Here is a 26,135-nt window from a genome sequence, read left to right on the forward strand (position 1 = left end):
CACACCTCTTTATAACCCCTCCCTCTATAATCGCCATTAGATTTTCTTTCCTAAAGGTTAAACAGAAACCAGCCCTTTTGAAAGACTCACTCCACCAGCCTGATGCTGACCCTCCCATTTGCAGTTTCAACAGAACAACCGACCAGCATTCCTTCCTGATAAGAGACCACCGACTATCCAGGGAGTGGTTCTGGCCAGTCTACACAGGACGTGCAGTGAGGGTTTTCACGTCCCTGCTTCACCTTTTGAAGTCAAGTGGTAGACAACTCCACCCTTGGATAATGCTAAGGCCACCATTTTTTAAACATGGGATCCATAGAGAGGCATGAAGTTCAACTGCACATCCCCAAGTTGCTCCTTTCATAAATATTTATGATCCCTCCTACAGTATATTTAACATGTATATTTGGCCACTGTGTTTAGCACAAATCCCTGTCTTATTCTTCCAACCCTGGAGGTGTTTTTGTATTTTTGGCTTCTGACTGGAAGCTAGGCTTCCCAGTCTGTCAAAATGGCTACCATACAGGTTCAACCCTTTTTTTTTTTTTTTTTTTTGAGATGATGTCTTGCTCCCAGACTGGAGTGCAGTGGCACAATCTTGGCTCCCAGTCTGTCAAAATGGCTACCATGCAGGTTCAACCCTTTTTTTTTTTTTTTTTTTTTGAGATGATGTCTTGCTCCCAGACTGGAGTGCAGTGGCACAATCTTGGCTCCCTGCAAACTCCGCCTCCCGGGTTCAAGCAATTCTGCTTCATCTCCCCAAGTAGCTGGGACTACAGGTGCAGGCTACCACATCCAGCTAATTTTTGTATTTTTAGTATAGACAGGGTTTCACCATGTTGGCCAAGCTGGCCCCAAACTCCTGACCTCAAGTGATCCACCCGCCTCAGCCTCCCAAAGTGCTGGGATTACAGGCGTGAGCCACTATGCCCGGCCAGGTTCAACACTTTATGAGAAATAAAGTTCATCTGATTGGGCACAGTGGCTCATGACTGTAATACCAGCACTTCAGGAGGGCTAGACAGAAGAATCACTTGAGCCCAGGTGTTCAAGACCAGCTTAGGCAACATAGTGAGCCCCACTATTTCTTTTTTTTTTTTTTTAACTAAAGGAAAATATTAAGTAAATAGTGCTAAAATAGTGATGGCAATACAGAAATCAGGAACTGGTGGCATGACATTTTGGGAAAGATATTTAAGCTGGAGAGACTGTTTCTCCAGCTTTAAAACAGAAATCAGCCACTGCCACTTCATAGGTGCTGGAAAAAAAGAGACTTGTTCCAAATGAGATGACGCATGTAAAGCTCTTACCCAGTGCTCGGCAAGGGGAAGCACTCTCTAAACGTTAGCAAATACCATGACAGGGAACTAGGCCCCTGACTCTCCGCTTTCGGCTTGCTGACGATCCTCAAAACCAAGAGCACAGAGCTTCCAGCGCATGCTCCTTCCCGCCCCCCCACCCCCGCCGCCGCTGCTAGTGTGGAGCCACCGTGACCCGCAGTCTGACTTCCGTTTCCGGGGGCGGCTTCCGGCGGCGTGAGCTGACCGCGAGAGGCCAATGGAGTGCGGGAGCTGAAAGAGTCTTCGCTGGCGGCGGTAACTGACGGCGACTGGGAACGGCCGAGTGTGGCTCCTCTGGTGTTTCCGCTTGGGGAGAGAGGGGCGGCCTTCCTCTTGCAGCCGAGGCCGGCGCCGGGCCGGACTTCAGCCCGGTCTCGTGGCGGAGCCCATCTTGCTCCCTCTCCCAGGCCTTTATCTGCTTCCTAGGATTCCCGGGGCCCTGTGGGTGGGAGTTGGGAGCCTTGAGTTTTCTTCCATTCTGCGCCTCTCATTGGCTCTCTGACCTTGTGCGGAACGCGCCCTTTAGCTGACCTCAGCTGCCTTTTTTAGAAGATGGAGATTGTATTCACAGTGACTGTCACTTTCTTAACGGCGGGAATTGACGTAGTGTTAAACACTGTCTTGTATCGCTGGCACAGCACAAGGACAGTATAGGTATTATGTACTCACTTAAGTTATTTTGAGTCACAAACCCTTTGAAAACCTGGTGTAAGCTATGGACCCTCCACCTCTCTAATACTTCCCCCGGCCCCCGCCCCCCCGCCCCAAGCACACACTAAAGCTTATGCATAGGAAGTTTGTTTTACTATTTCAGGTTACTTCCAAGATTTTTCTCCTGATGCCCATCTGTGGATCCCAGAGCCTGGCAAGTAGTAGGCATTTGAATGTTTGTAATCATTAGGTAGCAAGTGTTCGGTTAACCATTTTTATTTTTAATTTTTTCTTTTTTGAGACAGGGCCTCACAGTGTCGCCCAGGCTGGAGTGCAGTCCTGCCACCTCAGCCTCCCAAGTAGCTGGGACTACAAGTGCCCACCACCACGCCCAGCTATTTTTTTGTATTTTTGGTAGAGATGAGGTTTTGCCATATTAACGCAGATTGGTCTCGACCTCAAGCCATCTATTCGCCGTAGCTCCCCAAAGTGCTGGGATTACGGGCATGAGCCAGTGTGCCCAGCCCAGTTAATCATTTTTAAATGTGTGAAGTGCTGTCTACTTCACAGGAGGGAAGAAGATAGCCTATTAATAAGTTTTACTTATTGGACTGGCCATGTACCACTCTCACTTGTCTCCTAACAACTCTAGGAAAGAGGTATTAGTTAAATCTCGCTTGTCTCCTAACAACTCTAGGAAAGAGGTATTACTAATTACTTAATTACATTTGGAGGCTTGGGAGAATTAATTTGCCAGAAGTCATTCAACCTATGATGGTGGAGGCAAAAATTCAAACTTGTATCTATCTGAAACTCCAAAAGCCACATATTTTTATTATTATTTATTTTATTTATTTTTTTGAGACAGACTCTCGTTCTATCACCCAGGTCGGAGTGCAGTGGCATGATCTCAGCTTGCTGCAATCTCCACCTCCCAGGTTCAAGCAGTTCTCCTCCCTCAGCCTCCCAAGTAGCTGGGATTACAGGCTCCCACCACCATGCCTGGCTAATGTTTGTATTTTTAGTAGAGACAGGGTTTTACCATGTTGGCCAGGCTGGTCTCAAACTCCTGACCTCAGGCGATCCTCCTGCCTCGGCCTCCCACCCAAAGTGCTGGGATTACAGGTGTGAGCCACCACACCCAGCCAAGCCCTATATTCTTACCTAACCATGTTCTTAACATCTAGATGCAGAAATGTATTGGAGTGTAATCTGCAGCTTCTATTGTAGTTATGAAATGGCTTTTGTCAACATGGGTTACCCCAAAGCAAACGTTGCATGCTATGGAAATACTTCTTGTCTCTTTTTCTCCCATGGTATCTGTATTGCTTGTTTAATAATAACATCATGTTTTACAACCTGCACTCTGTGCCCATGTTTATTCAACCCTTTTTACTTTGGTGACTATTTATCAGGTGTGTTGCCTTCTTCCTGCCCTTCAGAGCCTATGTTTTTAATTATAACTGAAATATGAGATGACAATATTTGGGCTTTATTTCTTTCTCTTTTAAAGGACAATACTGCTTTTAAAGAGACAGTGTTAGGGATCTTGGAAGCACAGCCAACATGTGTGACATTGAAGAAGCCACTAACCAACTCCTAGATGTGAACCTTCATGAGAACCAGAGCTCTGTACAAGTGACAGAAAGTGACCTCAGAAGTGAATCTGAGCTTCTAGTCACTATTGGAGCCACTGTACCTACTGGCTTTGAGCAAACAGCTGCAGATGAAGTGAGAGAGAAACTTGGGTCATCATGCAAAATCAGCAGAGACCGTGGCAAGATATATTTTGTCATTTCAGTGGAAAGTCTGGCACAGGTTTGAATGGAGCAATATTTAAAATAGTTTTCTAAGTTGATCATTTTATGGTTACTTTTCATTTTACAGACCCTGGAATTTACAAATCTGGAATCCTTTCTGATTTTCATTGCTCTGCCCCAAATCAGGAGATTTTAAAGTTACTGCATTTTCTATTGAGTACTGATTTGTAATTTTGACTGTAGTTTCAGTATCCCTTAGGACCAGAAGTGTTTCAGATTTTTGGAGAGGGGCAGGGGGAGTTTTGGAATATTTGCATTATACTTGCCACTTTAGCTTTTTTTTTTTTTTTTTTTTTGAGACAGAGTCTTGCTCTGTCACCAGGCTGGAGTGCAGTGGCACGATCTCGGCTCACTGCATCCTCCGCCTCCCAGGTTCAAGCGATTCTCCCAAGTAGCTGGGACTACAGACGCCCGCCAGCACATCCAGCTAATTTTTGTATATTTAGTAGAAACGGAGTTTCACCATCCTGACCAGGCTGGTCTCGAACTCCTGACCTCATGGTCCAACCGCCTCGGCCTCCCAAAGTGCTGGGAATACAGGCTTGAGCCACCACGCCCAGCCTGCCAGTTGAGCATTTCTAATCTGAAAATCCGAAATGCTGCACTGAGCATTTCCTTTGAGCATTGTGTTGGGGCTCAAAAAGTTTCAGATTTTTAGATTTGGGATGCTCAACCTGTAGTAGGATTGCTACATTTTTAGAGGTGATCTAGTATTTCTTGAGGATTGAATTCACCAGAAAGAGTACTATTCAACTTAAGAAATTCTCTAAGTATGTCAGTTTTTATTTACTTCAGCATCTAGCAGATGTTTAACCTTTGGTGATGAAACATAAAAGAGATTTGCCTTTTAACCTGCATCAAAAATTCTTGCTCAGAAGTAATTAGAACTCACTCAAGATAAAACATGAAGGTCAGAAAACTGCAATCTCACTATAATAAAGCTAAGATACATCTCATTACCACGTAAGCAGCAAGAGGGCAAGGATTGTTTTCTGTTTTTTTTTTTTTCCACCAATATATCCCAAGCTCTTAGTGTCTGGCATATAGTAGGTACCCAGAAAATATCTGTGGATGAATTGGTAAGCAGATGTTTTCCATCCAGTATTTTAGCCAATACCCTCAGCAGTGTTGTGAAGATAGACACTATTGTTATGCTTATTAATCATTAGGCTTAGGACACATAAATAATTTCCTCAGGGTCACTCAGCTAGTAATCACAGAACTGGAGCTCAAATCCGCTACATTTAACCATTGCAGCATACAGTGTACCATAGAAAGCCATCGAGGAAATATGATAGAGCCCACTTGAGTGGCTTGACCTTTCTCTTCTCCCACGAAAGACATGTTTCCCACAAAACACTTCATGCTTCTCTCTTTCCATGTGCCCTTTTTCCCTTTCTCTAGGGGAAAGCTGATTGGTAACCAAAGAGATGAGAAACTAGGGAGATGGGACATTTTAAAAATATAAAATATAGTTAGTAGCTGCTTTAAAACTATGATTCCTGATTTTTTAAATACTTAATTGTTGATAGCTTGTACTGTTCAAAAGCTTTCTGAGAAGTGTGTTTCTTTTTTTCACCCAGGTTCATTGTCTGAGATCAGTTGACAACTTATTTGTGGTGGTTCAGGAATTTCAAGATTACCAATTCAAACAAATAAAGGTGAGCTATCCCAAACATGGTGACTGATTTTTGTCTGTCTTCCCCAAAGAGATTATTTCCACTTTTCACAGTTTGTGAAAATTGAGCATTACTGTAGCCTTTGTAATAGAGAATACTGGGAGGCTTTTACAATAAAATCTAGAGTTTTGCTGACAGTCTATCCCAAAAGATGTTTTTTAAAAATTAGTATTGAAAATCATTAAAGTTTATAAGAAAGAAAACACACTGTTTTATTTATAAAAGATATAAACCTTAGATTTGCTTTGCTTTTACATATATTTAGTTCCAAAATAGAATTGCTTCCAGAACATGAACCAAAGAACAAGTGACAGTTTGTGTCTTCTACAGATAACACTTCCTCGCCATCCTGCTTTTGCTCTGCTTTCTTCTGTTTCTTCATTTTTTGAAGTAAAGCCAAAGTGATATCTAAATACTCCTTCAGTTGTTAGGACAACAGCTTTGTCTCCAATATGTATTTAGCATCTAAATCCTAAATATTCAGCTGCTGCCTAAGCTGAAGGTTGAAAATAGATTGCAGCAAGGCTTTAGGTTTTTTCCACACTGCTTTTTGGTTAGGTTTCTAGAGTTAACTGCTTAAAAACATTTTTCTATCAGTTTTACCTATCTTAGAAATAATCTTTTTAAAAACAACTGTGATACGCTGCCTAATTGTCTTGACTTTTATTTATTGGCAAACATGTTGATTTCCAAAACGTTATTCAAAAACCAATCAAAGTTGTATGAAACCACAGCCTAGAAAAAAACCAGACCAGACCTAAAAGAAGTCAGACTGAAAATAGATAAAAATTTTATTAACAAAAATCTAACTTTTAGAAAAGCTTAAAGCATTCTAATGAGTTCTGTTATTTTTAAATATTCAGATGATAATCATGAATTTATTAGCCCCAGCCCCCCACTTTTAAAAAATATTGAGACTGGGGCCTAGCGCGGTGACTCACACCTGTAATCCCAGCACTTTGGGAGGCTGAGGCAGGCGGCTCACGAGATCAGGAGATTGAGACCATCCTGGCTAACATGGTGAAACCCCGTCTCTACTAAAAATACAAAAAATGAGCGGGGCACGGTGACGGGCACCTGTAGTCCCAGCTACTCGGGAGGCTGAGGCAGGAGAAAGGTGTGAACCTGGGGAGGCAGAGCTTGTAGTGAGCAGAGATTGAGCCACTGCACTCTAGCCCGGGTGACAGAGCAAGACTCTGTCTCAAAAAAAAAAAAAAAAATTGAAATGGTGTCTCATTGTGTTGCCCAGGCTGGTCTCAAACTTCTGGGCTCAAGTAATCCTTCCACTTAAGCCTCCCAAAGTGCTGGGATTACAGGTGTGAGCCATTGCAGCACCTGACCCCCATTCCCTACCCCCATTCCCTACCTCCATCCCCGCTTTTTTTTTTTTTTTTTTTTTTTTTTTTTGAGATGGAATCTTGCTCTGTTGCCTAGGCTGGAGTGCAGTGGCATGATCTCGGCTCACTGCAACCTCTGCCACCCAGGTTAAAGCAATTCTCCTGCCTCAGCCTCCCGAGTATCTGGGACTACAGGTGTATGCCGCCACGCCCCGCTAATTTTTTTTTTTTGAGACGGGATCTCGCTCTGTCGTCCAGGCTGGAGTGCAGTGGTGCGATCTCGGCTCACTGCAACCTCCACCTCCTGGATTCACGCCATTCTCCTGCCTCAGCCTCCCAAGTAGCTGGGACTACGAGCACCCGCCACCACACCCGGCTAATTTTTTGGTTTTTTTAGTAGAGATGGGGTTTCAGCATCTTGGCCAGGCTGGTCTTGAATTCCTGACCTCATGATCCACCCATCTTGGCCTCTCAAAGTGCTAGGATTACAGGCGTGAGCCACTGCGCCCGGCCTCCTTCTGCCTTTTTAAAAGTGTGAACAAATCTGATTTATATAGGTTTTTAAAAACTAGTTAATACATGTATTTGGAGCAAACTTGTAAAGACTGAAAAGATATAGAGTGAAAAGTAAGTCCTTGTTCCTGTATCCCTGTGCTGTGCAGCTCCCTCCCTGGAGGCAACAACTATTACCAATTTGTTGGGTATTCTTCTGGAGATATTTTACAAATAAATGTATTTTATTTACACAAATGAAAGCATAGCATACATACTTTTCTGTGCTATGCTTTTTTTTTTTCATATACGAGTTGAGTATCTCTTATCTGAAATACTTGGGACCAGAAATGTTTTGGATTTTTGTTTGTTTTTTGAAATACTCTGGGCTGGGTGTGGTGGCTCACGCCTGTAATCCCAGCACTTTGGGAAGCCAAGGCAGGTGGATCATGAGGTCAGGAGTTTGAGACCAGCCTGGCCAAGTTGGTGAAACACCGTCTCTACTAAAAATACAAAAAATTAGCCGGGTGCAGTGGCAGGCTCCTGTAATTCCAGCTACTCAGGAGGCCGAGGTAGGAGAATCGCTTGAACCTGGGAGGCAGAGGTTGCAGTGAGCTGAGATCACGTCACTGCACCCTAGCCTGAGTGACAGAGCAAGACTCCGTCTCAAAAAAAAAAAAAAAAAGAAATACTCTGAGGATGGAACCTATTTATAAACACAAGTTTCATTTGTTTCATATATATGTTATACATATAGCTTGAGGGTAATTTTATATGATTTTTATAATAATTTATACATGAAACAAAGTTTGTGTACACTGAACCATCAGAAAGCAAAGGTGTCATTATCTCTGCTACCTGTGTGGCATCATGTTGGCACTTCAAAAAAGTTTTAGGTTTTGGATTTTGGACTTTGAGATTAGGAATGCTCAACCTATATGTTGGAGATCCTGGCAGTATCATTGCTGGAGTTGGCTGCGTATACTCCATTGTTTGGCTGTATCATAATTTAACCAGTCCCATTTTAGGGCATGAGGGTTTTTCACATTCTTTTGCTGTTATAGTGGTGCAACAAATACACTATGTAAATTCTTGTACATACTCAAACTGAGTGTCATCTTTGTGTTTATCCCACTGATATTTATTGATAATGATAACTGTGTAGTCTTAGTTTTGTCATGCATATATACTTTTTGCTTTTTCTTAATTTGAAAAATCTCTACATTATGTCTTGTTTACTTTTTTCATGTGCCTGTGTTTTCTAATACTTTGGAAGGTTAGTGTGTGTGTGTTCTAGCTGTTAACCTTTATAACTACAATTTTATATTATCTACCTTATCTACCATATATACACAGTATTTTTTGAATCCCTGTTAAGAGCAATGATGAAATTGGCATATTTATACTTTTTTCCTTTATTTTTCAGTTATTTTTCTTAGTGTTCACCCTTAAACCTTTAAATATACTTACATTTTATTTATCTGCTTTAACTTCTATCCTTTGACCTCTGGGTATAAGAGATGAGGGTATCAGTATGCCCATTTACATGCCAGTTTGTAACATTTACCTTCTGCTTTATAGTCACAATCCCTACATTTTTTCATTTTAGTGATATAATTAAATAGATTATAGCACATTATTTGTCCTTTTGTTATAATTTGTATCTGTTGAATGGCATGAGTTCAGAAATGTTTGTCTTTCACCTTTATATTTGGCTGATAGTTGGGGCATAAATTTTGGAGTTAAGCTTTCTTTCCTTAAGAGTATTGTAGTCAGTGTTCATTCTTTTTTGTAAAAGGTTTATTTTTTGAGACAGGATCTTGCTCTATTGTCTAAGCTGGAGTGCAGTGGCGTGATCATAGCTCATTGGAGTCTTCACCTCCCAGGCTCAAGCAGGCCTCCCATCTCAGCTTCCTGAGTAGCTGGGACTACAGGCACGTGCCACCATGCCCAGCTAATTTTTGTATTTTTTTGTAGAGACAGAGTTTTGCCATGTTGCCTAGTCTGGTCTCAAACTCCTGAGTTCAAGTGATGCACCTGCTTCAGCCTCTAAAGTGCTGGGATTACAGGCGTGAGCTACCATATGCAGCCCACACTTTTCTTCTTATCATTATTTCCCAAACAATACAGTATAACAACTATTTCTATAGCATTTACATTGTATCAGGTATCATAGGTAATATAGAGATGATTTAAGGTACTCTTGAGAGGATGTGTGTAGGTCATATGCAGACACTATACCATTTTGTATGAGGGACTTTTAAGCATCTTTGGGTTTTGGTGTCTTTGGGGGTCCTAGAACCGGTGTTCCCCATGGATACCAACTGTCTGTAAGCAAAGTAGAGATTTATTTGTTTGATTATAGTGGTGGAAAATGAACGAATTTCTTTCTCTGTCCTTTACAGGAAGAAGTTCTAAAGGATTTTGAAGACTTGGCTGGAAAACTCCCATGGTCAAACCCCTTAAAAGTGTGGAAAATTAATGCCAGTTTTAAAAAGAAAAAAGCAAAGCGCAAAAAGATAAATCAGAATTTAAGTAAAGAGAAGATTAATAATGGACAAGAAGTCAAAATCAATCAGAGAAATGTTAAAAAAGAGTTTACTAGCCATGCTTTAGATTCTCATATCTTAGATTATTATGAAAATCCAGCCATCAAAGAGGAGGTGTCAACATTAGTAGGTGATGATTTGGCATCTTCCAAAGATGAGACTGATGAAAGCTCAAAAGAAGAAACTGAGCCTCAAGTGCTAAAGTTTAGAGTCACATGCAACAGAGCAGGAGAGAAACATTGCTTTACCTCAAATGAGGCTGCAAGAGATTTTGGGGGTGCTGTTCAAGATTATTTTAAGTGGAAGGCTGATATGACCAACTTTGATGTGGAGGTAGGTATAGGCTCTGACTGTGGTGATTGAAGAGTGCTGTCACAGATTTGTAGAATTTTCAGACTAACCCAGTGTTATGCACAATTAAATTGAAATAGTAGGGTGTGGTTAGGAAGAGCATAGTCTTTGGAGACAGATTTAGATCCAAATTTTGACTCTACAACTGTATAACTTTGGACTAGATAGTCTCTGAGCCTCTGTTTCAAATGGAGCCAATAATAGTATGTACCTTTAAAGTTATCCTGAAGGTTAAATAAGGTACATTTGAAATATTTAGTGCAATACCTTGCATACACTAAGTGCTCTGTAGATGGAAGCTATCAAGGTTGAGTTTTCTGTTTTCTTTTTCTTTTTTGAGACAGAGTCTTGCTCTGTCACCCAGGCTGGAGTGCAGTGGTATGATCTCAGCCTACTGCAGCCTCTACCTTCCTGGTTCAAGTGATTCTTGTGCCCAGCCTCCCAAGTAACTGGGGCTACAGGCACATGCCACCACACCTGGTTAATTTCTGTATTTTTTAGTAGACATGGGGTTTCACCATGTTGGCTAGGCTGGTCTCGAACTCCTGTAGTGATGTGCCTGTCTTGGTCTCCCAAAGTGCTGGGATTACAGGCATGAGCCACCACACCTGGCCTGATTTCTAATAGAGTACTGTTTTACTGTATTATGTGGACTTTCATATTATAAAATTCAACCAGAATTAAAATAGTTATTTTGTTTTTGTGTGTCTTGGTTGCAGAGCTTTGCTACTGAAAAAATAAAATAAGACTGGGCGCAGTGGTTCATGCCTGTAATCCCAGCACTTTGGGAGACTGAGGAGGTGGATCACTTGAGGTCAGGAATTCGAGACCAGCATGGCCAACATGGTGAAACCCGGTCTCTACTAAAAATACAAAAATTGACCCGGTGTGGTGGCACGCTCCTGTAATCCCAGCTACTGGGGAGGCTGAGGCAGGAGAATCACTTGAACCAGGGAGGTGGAGGTTGCAGTGAGCCGAGATCATGACACTGCACTCCAGCCTGGGTGACAAAGCAAGACTCCATCTCCAAAAAAAAGAAAAGTGCGTTTTTTAAACAAACCCTGACCTTCTCAAATCAGGACATCTTTGCTAATACTCATCCTAGAGTCAGCTCTCCTCTTTCTTAAATTCTGCCAGATTTCCAAAGCCAGGTACCTCATTTTAGTATGTTTACTTTCCTTGGTCTTAATCCTCTTTTACCTAGGTGATTGACATGTGAGCCATAGGAACTAGAGTCATTAAGACTCTGACAGCTTAAAACGTCTATAGCAGCTGATGTATTTACCAAAGAGCCAATTTCTGTTGCTTTTGGGACACTTGAATCTGGGGCAAGTCACTGATTCTAACTTTTTTGTGCATGTCAAATCAGTAGTCTAATTCCCCATTCCTTTTTTTCCTCATATACTGCATGAAAATGAATAGGTGGCTCACATCTATAATTCCAGTACTTTGGGAGGCCACGGCAGGCGGATCGCTTGAGCCCAAGAATTCGAGACCAGCCTGGGCAAAACAGGGAGACCCTGTCTCTACTAAAAATAAAAGAAATTTTTAAAAAAAGAAAATGAATAGGTTAACTAGAACAGTGATGTCTAAAAGTTAGCAAGGTGATTCAGAGGACAGTTTCTGGAGCCGTGCCGCATTGGGTTAAATCCCAGAGGAGGCTGGGTGTGGTGACACATGCCTGTAATCCCAGCACTTTGGGAGGTCGAGATTGGAGGATTGCTTGAGGCCAGTAGTTCAAGACCAGCCTAGGCGACATAGGGAGACCTTGTCTCTACAAAAAAAAAAAAAAATAGCTGAGTATGATGACACATGTAGTCCCAGGTACTTGGGAGGCTGAAGTGAGAGGATTGCCTGAGCCTAGGAAGTCCAGGCCACAGTGATCTGTGATTGTGCCACTGCACTCCATCCTGGGCAACAGAGACAGACCTTGTCTCAAAAAAAAAGGGAATTCCAGAGGAGCTGTCTTTGTGCCTCAATATCCTCTTTTATAAGGGGAATAATACCTAGATTAAGGGATGTGAATATGAGATGAGGCCTTGTATGTAAATGTGTAGAATAGTGCTTTGCATTAGGAAGTGCTATGGGTGTCAGCTGTGCTTCTGCTGTGGTTAAGCTCAGGAAATCTTTCGGTGAAAGATTGGGTAACATTTTAGTTTAGTTTAGTTCACTTTTGAGACAGGGTTTCGCTGTATCACCCAGACTGGAGTACAATGGTGCAATCATGGCTCACTGAAGCCTTGACCTCCCAGGCTCAAGCTATCCTCCCACCTCACCCTCCCGAGTAGCTGGAACTACGGGCATGTACCACCGCACTCAGTGTAATAAGACTTTTTATTTGAGACTTTACCAATTTTTAAAACTTTTTTGTTGAGATATACTTTGCATTAAGTACACAAATCTTAAGTGTACACTTCAGTAAGTTTTTACTTATATACACGATGTGTAACTAGCATCCAGATAAAGATACAAAGTATTTCCAGTACCTCAGGGGCTCCCCTTGCCCTTTCCCAGTCAAGGCAATCACTAATCTGCTATCACCAAAAATTAGTTTTGCCAATTTTTGTACTTCATATAAATGAAGTCATATAGTATATACTTTTGTCGTTCATTTTAGCATCTATTCTTTTAATTCACTATATTTATTGGCTACAACCAGATTTCACCCCAATTTTTATAACAAACATATTTTGAAGGCTTAGAGATTTTTTAATACGTATTTTTTAAATGTCTTAAAATTTTAGACAGTTCTGGGCTGTGGTGTGCTATGCTGATCAGGTGTTCGCACTAAGTTTGGCATCAATATGGTGACCTCCCAGGAGTAGGGGACCGGCCCAGGTCAGAAAAGTCTTACTACAAAGTGCAGTTTGAACAATCCTAAAACTATTTTGTCTTGTTCCACTTTACTATAGGTTCTTTTGAACATCCATGATAACGAAGTCATTGTGGGCATTGCATTGACTGAAGAGAGTCTCCACCGAAGAAATATAACACATTTTGGACCTACAACTCTTAGATCAACTCTTGCCTATGGGATGCTCAGGTAAGAAAATGAGTTTTCCGTCCAGCTTAAAGTGGCACCTTGGTTTGAATGTTCCCTTCCAAAATACTGATTTGTGTGTATGTGTGTTTGAGGTACTGTTTTGGAATGTAGTGGATAAAGAATAGAAAGGAAAGCTAATGATCTATTTCTTTCCCTTCTATCCAATATTGACTCCTTGTGATCTGAAAATGCTGCTTAATAGGTGGCTCCGTTTTATTTCTTTTTTTTTTTTTTTTTTTTTTTTTTTTTGAGGCGGAGTCTCGCTCTGTCGCCCGGACTGGAGTGCAGTGGCCAGATCTCAGCTCACTGCAAGCTCCGCCTCCCGGGTTTACGCCATTCTCCTGCCTCAGCCTCCCGAGTAGCTGGGACTACAGGCGCCCGCCACCTCTCCCGGCTAGTTTTTGTATTTTTAGTAGAGACGGGGTTTCACCGTGTTAGCCAGGATGGTCTCGATCTCCTGACCTCGTGATCCGCCCGTCTCGGCCTCCCAAAGTGCTGGGATTACAGGCTTGAGCCACTGCGCCCGGCCTATTTCATTTTTTGAGACAAAGTCTCACTCTGTCGCCCAGTCTCACTCAGTCTCTGTGAGTTTCTTGCCCCCTCTCTCTTTCGTTTGGGGGTGTGTGTGTGTGTGTGTGTTTGTGTGTAGGAAAGTGCCCTGTGCGCCTCAAAGCGATTTCTTGCATGTCGGCCTGTCTTTGGCGAGCAGTGGCGAGATCTCGACTCACTATAACTTCTGCCTCCCCGGTTCAAGTATTTCTCCTGTCTCTGCCAAGTAGCTGGGATTACGGGCGCCTGCCACCACGCCCAGATAATTTTTGTATTTTTTAATAGAGGCAACATTTCACCATGTTGGCGAGGCTCGTCTCAAATACCTGACTTTGGGTGATCCACCCGCCTCTGCCTCCCAAAGTGCTGGGATCACAGGTGTGAGCCACTGCACCCAGTTTTCTTGATTTTAAAATGAGAGTGATAGTTTTTACCTACCTCTTGAATGCGGTTACCACATTTCTGTTTAGCAAGGATATGTGTGTTGGGAGATAGAGCAAATTTTGCTGTTTCATTTCTGTGCAGTGAAAAAGATGAAAGCAGGTATTTTTATTTGTGTAAAGGGTAAATGAACAGAAAGAGCCTTTACTTATATTTTTAAGCTTTATACTCATAGCAACCCAGGAATCATCCTAGAATTTTTCACTTTTCAGAGTGCAAGACCTATCTTTCCTTCTCCTTTGCCCTTCTCTCTTTTATTGGGTGCTGCTTTTCACCACTTGAAAATGTTTATTTTCTCTAAGCTTCTGTTTTCCAGATGGCAAAATGAATTTGATATGAGACTTAAAGGATTATTAGTGAGGATTACATGCTGAAGCATATGCAAAATACCTATTATATACAGTGCCTGGTATGTCCTGATAGTTTTAAGTCCAGTCATGCATCACTTAACAACAGGGATGCATTCTGAAAAATGTGTCATCGTGCAGTTTCATCATTGTGTGAACCTCATGGAGTGTACTTATACAAATATAGATGGTGTAGCCTACTACACACCTGGGCTATGTGGTATCTCCTATTGCTCCTGGGCTACAAACCTGTACAGCATGTTATTGTGCTGAATATTGTAGTCAGTTGTAATGTAGTGGTAAGTGTGTATCTAAACATACAAAGGGTAGGGTAAAAATATGGTATTATAATTACTGCATTCATATATTTGGTCCACCATTGATTGGAAGATTGTTATGCAGCGCCTGACTGTATTCCTTTTGTTCCAATCTTTTATCTTCCTAACATTAATTCAATGACAGTAATAGAAAATTGGGCCCATTTGATAAAGGAAAATTTTCTAGTCTTCATTAATTTAACAAATATGCATTATCTGCTGCCAGGCATATGGTAGAAACCAGGGATAGACAGAGGGTGTTATTTTGGGTGCAAATATTAAAAACCTAAGTAAATAAGTTTAGGATAAAAAAGTGATGATTGTGCCAGGGAGGGTTTTTTGGAAAGATAAAGAGAAATCTTGGGGATTCTACAGAAAAACTGAATGTTGGTTCTCAAGAAGGGTAGGAACCACATCTTGGAAAACCGCCAGAAACGTGGGCAGCCATTTTTATCTCCCCTTAGAGCCTGTGGACTCTTGTTGCTTCTCATCTACATGCTTTCTCATCTAAATTTATGTATTTCCAATTCCAAACGACCAACCCACATTGCCTAGGCTTTTAGCTCTTTGTTCCAAATTCCTGGAAGAGAGAATCTGATTGACATTGTTTTGGTCAGTTATTCACCCTTGATCATCAGGAATGGCTTGGAGTACAGGGTGCTTACCCCCTCAAGAGGGTTGCCAAGGATTCTGTTGCCATGTGTTGAGGAGTAGGAACAAGGACATAGAGCAGGACCAGTGTTACAATAAGAACCCACTATTAACCCCAATAATCTGTCTTATGAGGGAGATAAACAGTTATTATATATGTGATAAGTCCCACACCAGCACATGAAAAGATTAGAAAAAGAGAAGGGAAGAAACCTACTGACCTGTTTCAGGGTGGGATGCTTCATGAAGAGGATAACACTTAAGCCATTAACAGTAATGCCTCTAATCTTGAATCTGTTACCTACTGGTTTTGTGTCCCTAGGCAGGTAACTTCATGTTTCCTTGCATCAGCTTACCTTTAAAATGAGAATAATGATAACTATCTAACAGGGTCATTACTGAGGATTCCGTGAGGTAATGCATAGAAAGAGCTTAAGTCCCTGCCCAGCAAATACTAAGTGTTCAAAGTAAAGCATTTTTTTTCCTTTTTTTATTACCTAGTCCCACAGAGCAATTTTTTTATATCAAGATTATTATCTTTAAATTCAAAAGGAAAGGAATACTGAATGTCTCATTGCCAGTATCCTTATATTGATGCATGTTTGACTTGAGACATTTTTGAGTCTTTTTAATGTAATACAGGTTTCTATTGAAAACAACACCGTTGTCTAAAAGTATGCATGTGTGTGGTGTGTGTGTGTGTATGTGTGTGTACTTTAAGATGTCTGCAAACCAAATTTCATCTGAGAGTGAAATGGGATTTAGTTATATGTAATGATTTTTTTTCCCGAGTAATAGAATATACAGTCAACATATCATTACAAATTTATTATTTATTTATTTATTATCTTTTTTTTTTTTTGGAGACGAAGTCTTGCTCTGTCACCCAGGCTGGATCTTACATGATCTTGGCTCACTGCAATCCCTGCCTTCTGGGTTCAAGCAAGTCTCAGCCTCCCTACTAGCTGGGATTACAGGCACCCGCCACCACACCCAGCTAATTTTGTGTATTTTTAGTGGAGACGGGTTTCGCCATGTTGGCCAGGCTGCTCTTGAATTTCTGACCTCAAGTGATCCGCCTATCTCAGCCTCCCAAAGTGCTGGGATTACAGGCGTGAGTCACCATGCCCAGCCACAAGTTGATTTTTAAAATGTGTAGATTGGTGTTCCTTCAGGCTAGTGTGATAGGTCCTCAATCTTACAGCTTCAGGAATCATCAGTATAGAAGCCTCAGCTTTTGGGTGAGTCTTCACATAGGCTGTTTTCTTTTCTCTAGGCTTTGTGATCCTCTACCTTATGATATAATAGTTGATCCGATGTGTGGAACTGGGGCAATACCAATAGAGGTAATCATATTTCTTTAGCTTTTAGATAAGAGTGATACATCCAGAATATTCAAGACTCAATGGGCAAATCAGACATAATGAAATCTCCATGGTTGGATCAGTGGACCCAAGAGTTTTAAAACAATTAACAATAGAAAAGTTGGAACTTTTTTGTAAAGAATGTAACTACTTATTTCAAAGAGGCATTTGCCACTGGACTAGATACATTGTTATCTATTCACTAGATACATTTTATCTATTCACTAGATTACAGAGGAAGCTGAGAATTACAAACTGCTGATGAGTCCTCTTTGTGTAACAGACAAACTGGTAGACTTGAATGGGAAAAGATAATTGAAGGCATAAGCATAAACTTGAGGAAGGCAATTTTCTTCTTTGTAATCCACTTAAGTTCCTAGAGAGAATAAGTATAGTTGTAAAAAGGGGAAACTTATGAACATTACTTAGATTTTTTAGGAAGTCTGACAAGCTTAATACCAAATGCTCTTAACTAGTTTTCAAAATTACCGTGATATTGAGAAGAGTTATAACAACTGTATAAAGCAAAGCAAGAAATGGAAAGGCATTTTCTAAATGGAGAATATTTCACAGTAGAGTCCCCTTGAATAATCAGTATCATCTATATGTTTTTAAACAATTTAGAAGAGGGAGCTCCCGGTAAAGTCACTGAAGTTTGTATGAAACATAGTAGTTCTTCCATATAGTATACTGAAAGCCAATTTGAATAAACTGCAGGGAGACACCGCAGATTATATGATTGGATAGAACCTGGACAGATGAGCAAGTCCAAAGCAAGCCCACAAGGGGAGAAGTAATCCAAATTGTAATTAGAAAATGTTATCTGTGTTCTGGGAGTTAAAATCCAAGAGTGAAATCATAGAAGTCTACATGATGACTGTGTTCTGTGAGAGCTAGAGAAACTACTGTGACTTAAAGAGACTGCACAGTAAAAACCCAATCCTTCTTGTGACCAAGAAGGATTCTGGGAACAAAGCAGAGTGTTGTTTTCTAGTGTGAAATCATGATATGTGTATGAAATAGCAGGTAAGGTCACTGCATGTCAAAAAATACACAACAGCGCTCCGGGTGAAAATAAAGGCCAAAAAAATTAAAACATGAAGTTTGAGCCGTTTCCATGTAAGAGTAGACATGCAGATGTCAATGTAGAAAAACCTAAGCTGATATGTGATCAAAATGAATAAAATTATGAAGAAATTGACAAGGTATATATAAAGATTTGTTCACCAAAATATAAAATACTTGATCTAGAATACTTTTTTTTTTAATTTAGAAGTGTTACACTGTAAAACCCAATTCTTTTCAATGCTGAAAATCCAAGTAAGTTTAGGAGGAAAAAAAAAGAATATTTGGGAATCAGAATCACTGAGAGGCTTCCTCAAACTCTAGGTCCCCTCTACATCCCCACCCACCCAAACCTCTGGGATACTTCAACTTCCCTTTTGTTTGAAGTCATCGTAGGATTGTATACAGGAGTATTCATCATCCTCAAGTGTCTAGGCAAAAGAAAAACTTCTGAAGCACTGTACTCATGGATGAGAAGTATGTTACTGTTCACAAAGGAACACAAAGGTGTTTGCTACTCACCCCTAAGCAGAGGCAGACCTTTCCCAGCTTTCATGTCAGAAACCTTCTGTTAATCTGCATAGAACATTGTTCAGGCCTAGGGTCACATGTCACCTCATTCCACAAATGATATGTGACAACTTGGTATTTATGTACTGCTGACAGGTTTTTCATTTAAAATTACAAAATCCTTCCAGTGATATGGTGGTTACCATTCAAAAGCCTATCATACAAAGGAAATTGCATTTTATTATTATTATATTTTGACCTGGGGTCTTGCTCTGTCAACCAGGCTGGAGTGCAGTGGTGTGATCTCAGCTCCCTGCAACCTCTGCGTCCCTGGCTTAAGCCATCCTCCCACCTCAGCCTCTCAAGTAGCTGAGACTCAGGTGCATACCACCACGCCCAGCTGATTTTTGTGTTTTTTGTAGAGATGGGGTTTCACCATGTTCCCAGGCTGGTCTCAAACTCCTGGGCTCAAGAAATCCTCCTGCCTCAGCTTCCCAAAGTGCTGGGATTTCAGGTGTGAACCACCATGCCCGGCTGGAAATAGCATTTTATTTTGCAATTCTCAAATATATCAGATTATGTAAACTCCCACAACCACAAAAGAGTATAGGTTTGATCGGTTTAATTTGGTTAATATTTTCAAACCGCATTTACTTAGAATTTATTTAGTGTGCCAGACGCTGCTGGATAAGGAACTGAAGAAAATACTAGACCTGACCTCAGAGAGCTCCCAGGTTAGTTGGGAAGCGCAAAGGGGAAGAAATAATTAACAGTGGAACAAGTGCAGTGGCAGAGGTACGTACATACAAAGTGCTTTTGGGAGCGGCACATGAGACTGCTTGGAGAGTTAAGGTTCATGTCGAAAGGGCATGAGTTTTGAGCTGGGTCTTACGAGATGGGTAGTGGTTCAGCAAGCAGAGAAAGCATAAGAGGGCGTTTTCAGCCAGGGAAATAGCACAGTTGATAACATGCAATGTTTTGCCACTCTAGAAAAGCACTGGATTCTCTTTGTTTGTTGACAATTTAAATAATCACATTTTGCAGTTTGCTACTTTTGTTTTAACATATACTCTTATCTTTTAGGGGGCTACTGAATGGACTGACTGTTTCCATATTGCTGGTGATAATAATCCACTGGCTGTGAATAGAGCAGCAAATAACATTGCATCTTTATTGACCAAGAGCCAAATTAAAGAAGGGTAAACATTTAAAAGATTTCTTAGCATCTTTTAGAGTTAGAGAATCATTTTTTATATTGACTTTATGAATTAAAACTCCCAGTGCATTGTGACATCATTGTAACCAAAATGAATATACTATGAGACTCCATTTACATTTTTAAAGTTTATTGAAAATAATTATATTTTAAAAACATTATTTTAGCTATAATTTCCCCACCATATGCACTTTTTCATTTCTGTCTTATGCATATGTCTTTTCCCCCACATACTGGAAGAATATAGATTCATTTTAATTTCACAAAATTTTAAACACGTATAGGCTTCTTTTTTGCTTTGGGGACAGGGTCTCATTTTGTCACTCAGGCTGGAGTGCAGTGGCATGATCATGGCTCACTGTAGCCTCAACCTACTGGGCTCAAATAGTCCTCCAGCCTCAGCCTCCCTAGTAGCTAGGAATACAGGCATGTGCCACCATACCCAGCTAATTTTTTAAATTCTTCATAGAGATGGGGGTCTTGCTGTTTTGTCCAGGCTGGTGTAGAACTCCTGACCTCAAGAGATCCTCCTGCTTCAGCCTTCCAAAATGCTGGGGTTAGAGACACGAGTCATCACACCTGGACCATAGTCTTTTAAAGTCACAACATAAATTCCATGCTGCAGTTTATATAGCCTCTCCTCTGTTTTATTACTAAGTCATTGGTTATATATTTCATTGTCTCTCTGATCTAATTTTTTAGGACAGTGCTTTTCAAACATTAATGTACATGTGAATCACCTGGGAGTACTGTTAACACAGATTTTGATTCAGTAGTTTGGGATGGGATCTAAGAGTCTGCATTTTCCAGGAAACTCTGGGACAATGCTGATGCTGCTGGTCTATGGATCAACATTCAATCCTTTTACATATATTAAGACTAGTTGGAAGGTTTCCATTTTCTTAAATACTAATTTGTTTTATTGTGATGAATTAATTTTGAATTGTTCTTTCATGTTTATTATTTTTTTTATGAGCCTAGTATATGGCCAGTCTTTTTTTTTTTTTTTTGAGACGGAGTCTCGCTCTGTCACCCAGGCTGGAGTGCAGTGGCACAATCTCTGCTCACTGCAAGCTCCACCTCCCGGGTTCACGCCATTCTCCTGCCTGAGCCTCCGAGTAGCTGGGACTACAGGCGCCTGCCACCACGCCCGGCTAATTTTTTGTATTTTTAGTAGAGACGGGGTTTCACCATGTTAGCCAGGATGGTCTCGATCTCCTGACCTCGTGAACCGCCCACCTCAGCCTCCCAAAGTGCTGGGATTACAGGCGTGAGCCACCGCGCCCGTCCTTTTTTTTTTTTTTTTAATTAAAACTGATAAACATTTAAACAAACTTTCTTTTCTAGCTTCTGAATATTTTATCTTGTTTGTATCTACACTTTTTGTCTATTCAACTTGTACTTTTTTTTTTTTTTTTTTTTTTTTTTTTTGAGACTGAGCGCTCCACCTCCCGGGTTCACGCCATTCTCCTGCCTCAGCGCTCCAGAGTAGCTGGGACTACAGGCGCCCACCACCATGCCCAGCTAATTTTTTCTTCGTATTTTTAGTAGAGACGGGTTTTCACCCTGTTTCATCCTGTTAGCCACGATGGTCTCGATCTCCTGACCTCATGATCTGCCTGCCCCGGCCTCCCAAAGTGCTGGGATTACAGGCATGAGCCACCGTGCCCGGCCTCAACCTGTACAGTACTTTCTATCCATTTTACTTTGGTTTTTAATATTTTTCGCCTTATGCTTTGTTTTGTGCAGTTATTGGTATGCGGTTGTAATACATATTTTATATGTACTTTAAAAAATTATGTAGTGATTGCCTTTATTGCATTTTTTTCTTAAATTCTTCATTAAATGTCAATTAAATCCTTAATTTCTGCTGATAGCCTCTGACTTATCTTCAGTTCTTAGCCTGTGCATTATTTTGTTTCTTAAACCAGTTACTTTGCCTTAATGGGGAGGATTTAAATCCTTTGTATTTATTATTATTCATTCTGTCTTCTGTCATCTATATTTTTTATCTTAACTTTTTTCTTAGTCTTGTTTTATATAGCATGGTACATATATTTTCTTTTGATTTTTCATCTTAAAACAATTACATATATATTAACCAATTTTACGTATCTGTTTTTCTTTTAGGTCTCCTGTTATTACTAGTTTTACAAACTTTATTCTTCAGATACGTCACCCCATAATCTTTTCTTTAGTGTGCTTGATTTTTCCACTGTTTTATCAGCAACTTAATTTTTGTATCATCGGTTATGTAATTTACTGCTTCAGCATTGTTTTTAAAGTTGTCTTTTGCAGTTCTCTGCATTACAATCGTGTTTTCAGTTTGTTTTCCTTTTTTCTGAGACGGGGTCTTGCTCTGTCACCCAGGCTAGAGTACAGTGGCACAATCCTAGCTCACTGCATCTTTCAACTCATGGGCTCAAGTGATCCTCCCACCTCATCCTTCTGAGTAGCTGGGACTATAGGCATGTGCCATCATGCCTTGCTAACTTTAAAAAAAATTTTTTTAGAGACAAGGTCTCACAGTGTTGCGCAGCTGGTCTCAAATTCCTGTACTCCAGTGATCTTCCCACCTCAGCCCCTGAAAGTGCTGATTATAGGCACGAGCCACCGTGCTCAGCCTGACCTTCTATTTTTTACCTTTGTGCCACTTCTTAAATTTTGAATAGGTTGATATTATCACTGATATTCTTAGCATTTTATATTTTGCTATAGCAGTCTCTTTTCAGAAACAAAAATTGTTGTAACGATTTTATGCTTCACAATATATTGAAGCACCTTTCCTTTGTCCCCACAGCAAACCATCCTGGGGCTTGCCCATAGATGCTGTTCAGTGGGATATCTGCAATCTGCCATTGAGAACTGGTTCTGTGGATATTATTGTAACAGATTTGCCATTTGGAAAAAGGTGAGAATTGGTTGGGTTTTTTTTTTTTAATGAATTTTACTTTAACTTACTATACTACTACCTGCAAGACTTGTAAATATGTCATTATTTTTCTTGCGTTTATTCTGTCAGGAAAAAATCTTGAATTTTAGCAGACTTAGCAGAGCTGTTTTTCACTGAAAAACATGATGGATTCACCCATTATATTTCTTCTGAGAACTCTCAGGAATGTATTAACTAGATTTTGAATCCTGACCATCATAGGAGGTTCATTTTTAAATTACCTGTGATTCACTTTTTAGCCCATTCTTGAATTATATATTTTACACAAAAAGGTGGTGGAAGACTTGGTTCTGATTCTGTTTCTCAGCATAAATGATTTCTTTTTCTTTTTTTTTTTTCTTTTTCTGAGACAGAACCCCGCTCTGTTGCCCAGGCTGGAGTGCAGTGGCACGATCTCGGCTCACAGCAACCTCTGCCTCCCGGGTTCAAGCGATTCTCCTGCCTCACCCTCCTGAGTAGCTCGGATTACAGGCACGTGCCATCACGCCCAGCTAATTTTTGTATTTTTAGTTAAGACGGCGTTTCACCATGTTGGCCAGGCTGGTCTCAAACTCCTGACCTCAGGTGATCCGCCCACCTCAGGCTCCCGAACTGCTGGGATTACAGGCATGAGCCACCAAAACACCCAGCCTAAATGATTTCTAATCACTTGTTTGGTTCATATAGTTTGACTGCTTATTAAACTCACTAAGAGGGCAAGTTATATAACAGTTGTCCAAAAAAATTCTTTTTGATTCAGAATTCTGAGCAGTTTACTAACTCAGCTTATTTCATTGACATGTAATGGCAAAGGTCTGGTTTCTAAAACTACAGCTATTTTTCATGCCTCAGGATGCATGAAACTGTTTTGTTTCATATACTCCTTCTATTTTGTATCTTTTGCAACAGTGTTTGACTCACTAGTCCTTCTATTATAGGATGGGATCCAAGAAGAGAAACTGGAACCTTTATCCAGCTTGCCTACGGGAAATGAGCCGTGTCTGCACACCTACCACAGGCCGAGCTGTACTACTTACTCAAGACACAAAATGCTTTACCAAGGTGCTATACACATTAGCTCAAAATCACAGCCTCTGGCAACTTTGGGATCTTTTTGAATAGATTTGGGGATGTTTGTTTGGATAAGATTTGTTTTCTCTTTCCCTGAGGTTTCTTAGCAGGCAGCTAAGAATCCTGGTTGGTATAAAAGTAGATTGTCAGACTAATTGCTGTGGTTTTTGTGTGTACACAGGCATTATGTGGAATGCGACATGTATGGCGAAAGGTGGATACAGTCTGGGTGAACGTTGGTGGCCTTCGTGCTGCAGTTTATGTACTGATACGTACACCTCAAGCTTTTGTTCATCCTTCAGAAGATGGAGAAAAAGGAACTCTTTGGTAATACAAAGAATGAAGATGACTAATAGTACTTGTACTTCCCACCACTGGAAATGTTAGCATAAAGAACTTGGAGAAAAATAGTATTAACAAAAGTGCAGTCTGCACTCTTTAAACCTGTTTAAGGCTCTTCATCCTGATTAGCAAAAGGTGTGAATGTAATGTGATGGAATTTAAGTTTTATGAGACCAGGCACAGTGGCTCACGACTGTAATTCCAGCAGTTTGGGAGGCCGAAGTGTGCAGATCACCTGAGGTCCAGAGGCCAGCCTGGCCAACATGGTGAAACCATGCCTCTTCTAGAAATACAAAAATTACAGGTGGGCGCCTGTAATCCCAGCTTGCTCAGGAGGCTGAGGCTAGAGAATCACTTGAACCCGGGAAGTGGAGGTTGCGGTGAGCCGAGATCACACCATTGCACTCTAGCCTATGCGACAAGAGTGAAACTCCGTCTCAAAAAAAAAAATTTTTTTATAAGAAAGAGCTTTTCCTTGAAGTTCTTTTGAAGTGGTAGCTTAATTAGTATTTTGTTGAAAATACTTTCAAGATGCCTAGTGAAAAGCCTACTAAAGTGCTCTGAGATTGGGGTTTAGGACATTTTATTTTCAGGCTTTATAGCCTATTTTCCATTGTGTCAAGTGCAAAACTACCCTGGCCCAAAGGAAAGGCAGAGAACATAATTACATCTTAGGCCACATTTCATTGTCTTTGCAGCTTTGCTAATCCAGTTGCTCAAGTTCTTTACCTCAATCTGAAGGAATGAAGCATTATTATGTTTTGTGAATGGTGTTCAGCCTGTAAGACAAAATCTCACAAGACCTATAGGAAAGTTTACCATCTGCCTTAAATATTAAAATATCCATCTGTTATTCAGATTAACACATACAACGAAAATAGAGGTCTAGGAATTATCAAAAGGTACTGCAAAAATACTGTTAGTATAGAACATTTCTATTTGTAAATAGCACATACATTGATAGATGGGGTATGGGACCAACAAACCAAATTAAAAGAAATTGTTTTTCTTTCAGTACACTAAGGTGTGTTTTCAAAACCAAACCAAGCCTGTCAGAGTATCTGTTAGCTAGTTTCTTAAAAGGCCAAGAGAAAAAAACTGATGTTATCTTTGGAAAACTTTTGGGAGTTACGTGAGTTTGTTATTTTCTCCTGGATCACTATTCACATTTAATTGCTTTTCCAGTTCCAACAAGTCCTTCTTGAGAGTTTTGTGGAAAATGGTGCTTCCCTGGAACAAAGAGTAGTTGAGGTTTTTTTGTGGAACTCATCATAGTATTATTTGGAGCCTCTGGCTGCATGCATTCAGGATAGATTTTCAGTGTCCTATTAATATAATAGTACTCCTCTTAATACTTTTCGATGTCTCCATTGAGAATAAAATGACACAATACCTTCGAAAGAAGAGTTTACATTAGCAGCACAGCCAGCAATCTTCATCTGGTTTCTCTTATCTCCTACCCCACGCTTCATAATGAATGGGAAATAAGATGTTTATGAAGATTTTATATCCCAGACTGGCCATTTTGCCACTATCAGAATTCCCAGCCGCTTTATTTATGGGCTGAACACAAAACTTTTCACCTGATAGGAGAAACCATTTAAACCTCAAATTAAGCAACCCACAGAACCAGGAAATTCAAGGACCATGTCCATTTTCACCACGATGTCTTTTTTTTTTTCCCCCACTAAATGCGGGGTACCATATCTGCCAGAGTGGGTGTTGAACAAACGAATATTTTTGCCTACTAGCTTAGTTTTTAAGGAAGTAATTTTTTACTTGAATCATCATAGCTTTAATCCTATTAAATACTACAATAAAAATTTGACAAGACTGATGCAAATATGTAGTGGGCAATAGTTTGCCATCTTCTCTAGTATGGTGTTTTTCAATCTGGTGACTAGAATAGGCAATGGGCTATTAGCAGGATTCATAAGGCCTAGAGTTGAGTTATATGTGACATTGCCGCCTATTCATTATGTGACCTTGGGTTTTAACCTTCAAAGTGGGTCTCCCTGGACTAAAAGAATGTGAAAAGATGGGGAAAGGAATCTGTAATCTGAACATG

The 26,135-nt window shown here is 40.5% G+C and overlaps 1 protein-coding gene across 2 annotated transcripts; it reads left to right on the top strand.

Moving 5' to 3' along the window:
- Nucleotides 1-1,317: 1,317 nt before the first annotated feature.
- On the top strand, nt 1,318-26,135 carry THUMPD3 (THUMP domain containing 3). 2 transcript variants are annotated; one of them, XM_030927319.1, is made up of 11 exons: nt 1,503-1,595; nt 2,155-2,205; nt 3,505-3,809; nt 5,395-5,472; nt 9,725-10,201; nt 13,132-13,262; nt 16,844-16,913; nt 19,590-19,705; nt 22,523-22,633; nt 23,593-23,716; nt 23,907-26,135. In XM_030927319.1, exons 3-11 carry the CDS (start codon nt 3,558-3,560, stop codon nt 24,054-24,056), a joined length of 1,509 nt encoding a protein of 502 aa, XP_030783179.1. In that variant the 5' UTR covers nt 1,503-1,595; nt 2,155-2,205; nt 3,505-3,557; the 3' UTR covers nt 24,057-26,135. The 2 variants fall into 2 exon arrangements, with proteins under 2 accessions (XP_030783182.1, XP_030783179.1); XM_030927322.1 differs by lacking the exon at nt 2,155-2,205 and having other exon boundaries at nt 1,318-1,595.

This window comes from Rhinopithecus roxellana, chromosome 1, assembly GCF_007565055.1.
Source record: "Rhinopithecus roxellana isolate Shanxi Qingling chromosome 1, ASM756505v1, whole genome shotgun sequence".
NCBI lineage: Eukaryota > Metazoa > Chordata > Mammalia > Primates > Cercopithecidae > Rhinopithecus > Rhinopithecus roxellana.

Coding starts and splice junctions, on each gene's coding strand:
- THUMPD3 (XM_030927322.1), top strand. CDS start 3,558: ATGTGTGACATTGAAGAAGCCACTAACCAACTCCTAGATGTGAACCTT. Junction 13,263..16,843: donor CTTGCCTATGGGATGCTCAG/GTAAGAAAATGA, acceptor TCTTTTCTCTAG/GCTTTGTGATCCTCTACCTT. Junction 22,634..23,592: donor GATTTGCCATTTGGAAAAAG/GTGAGAATTGGT, acceptor CTTCTATTATAG/GATGGGATCCAAGAAGAGAA.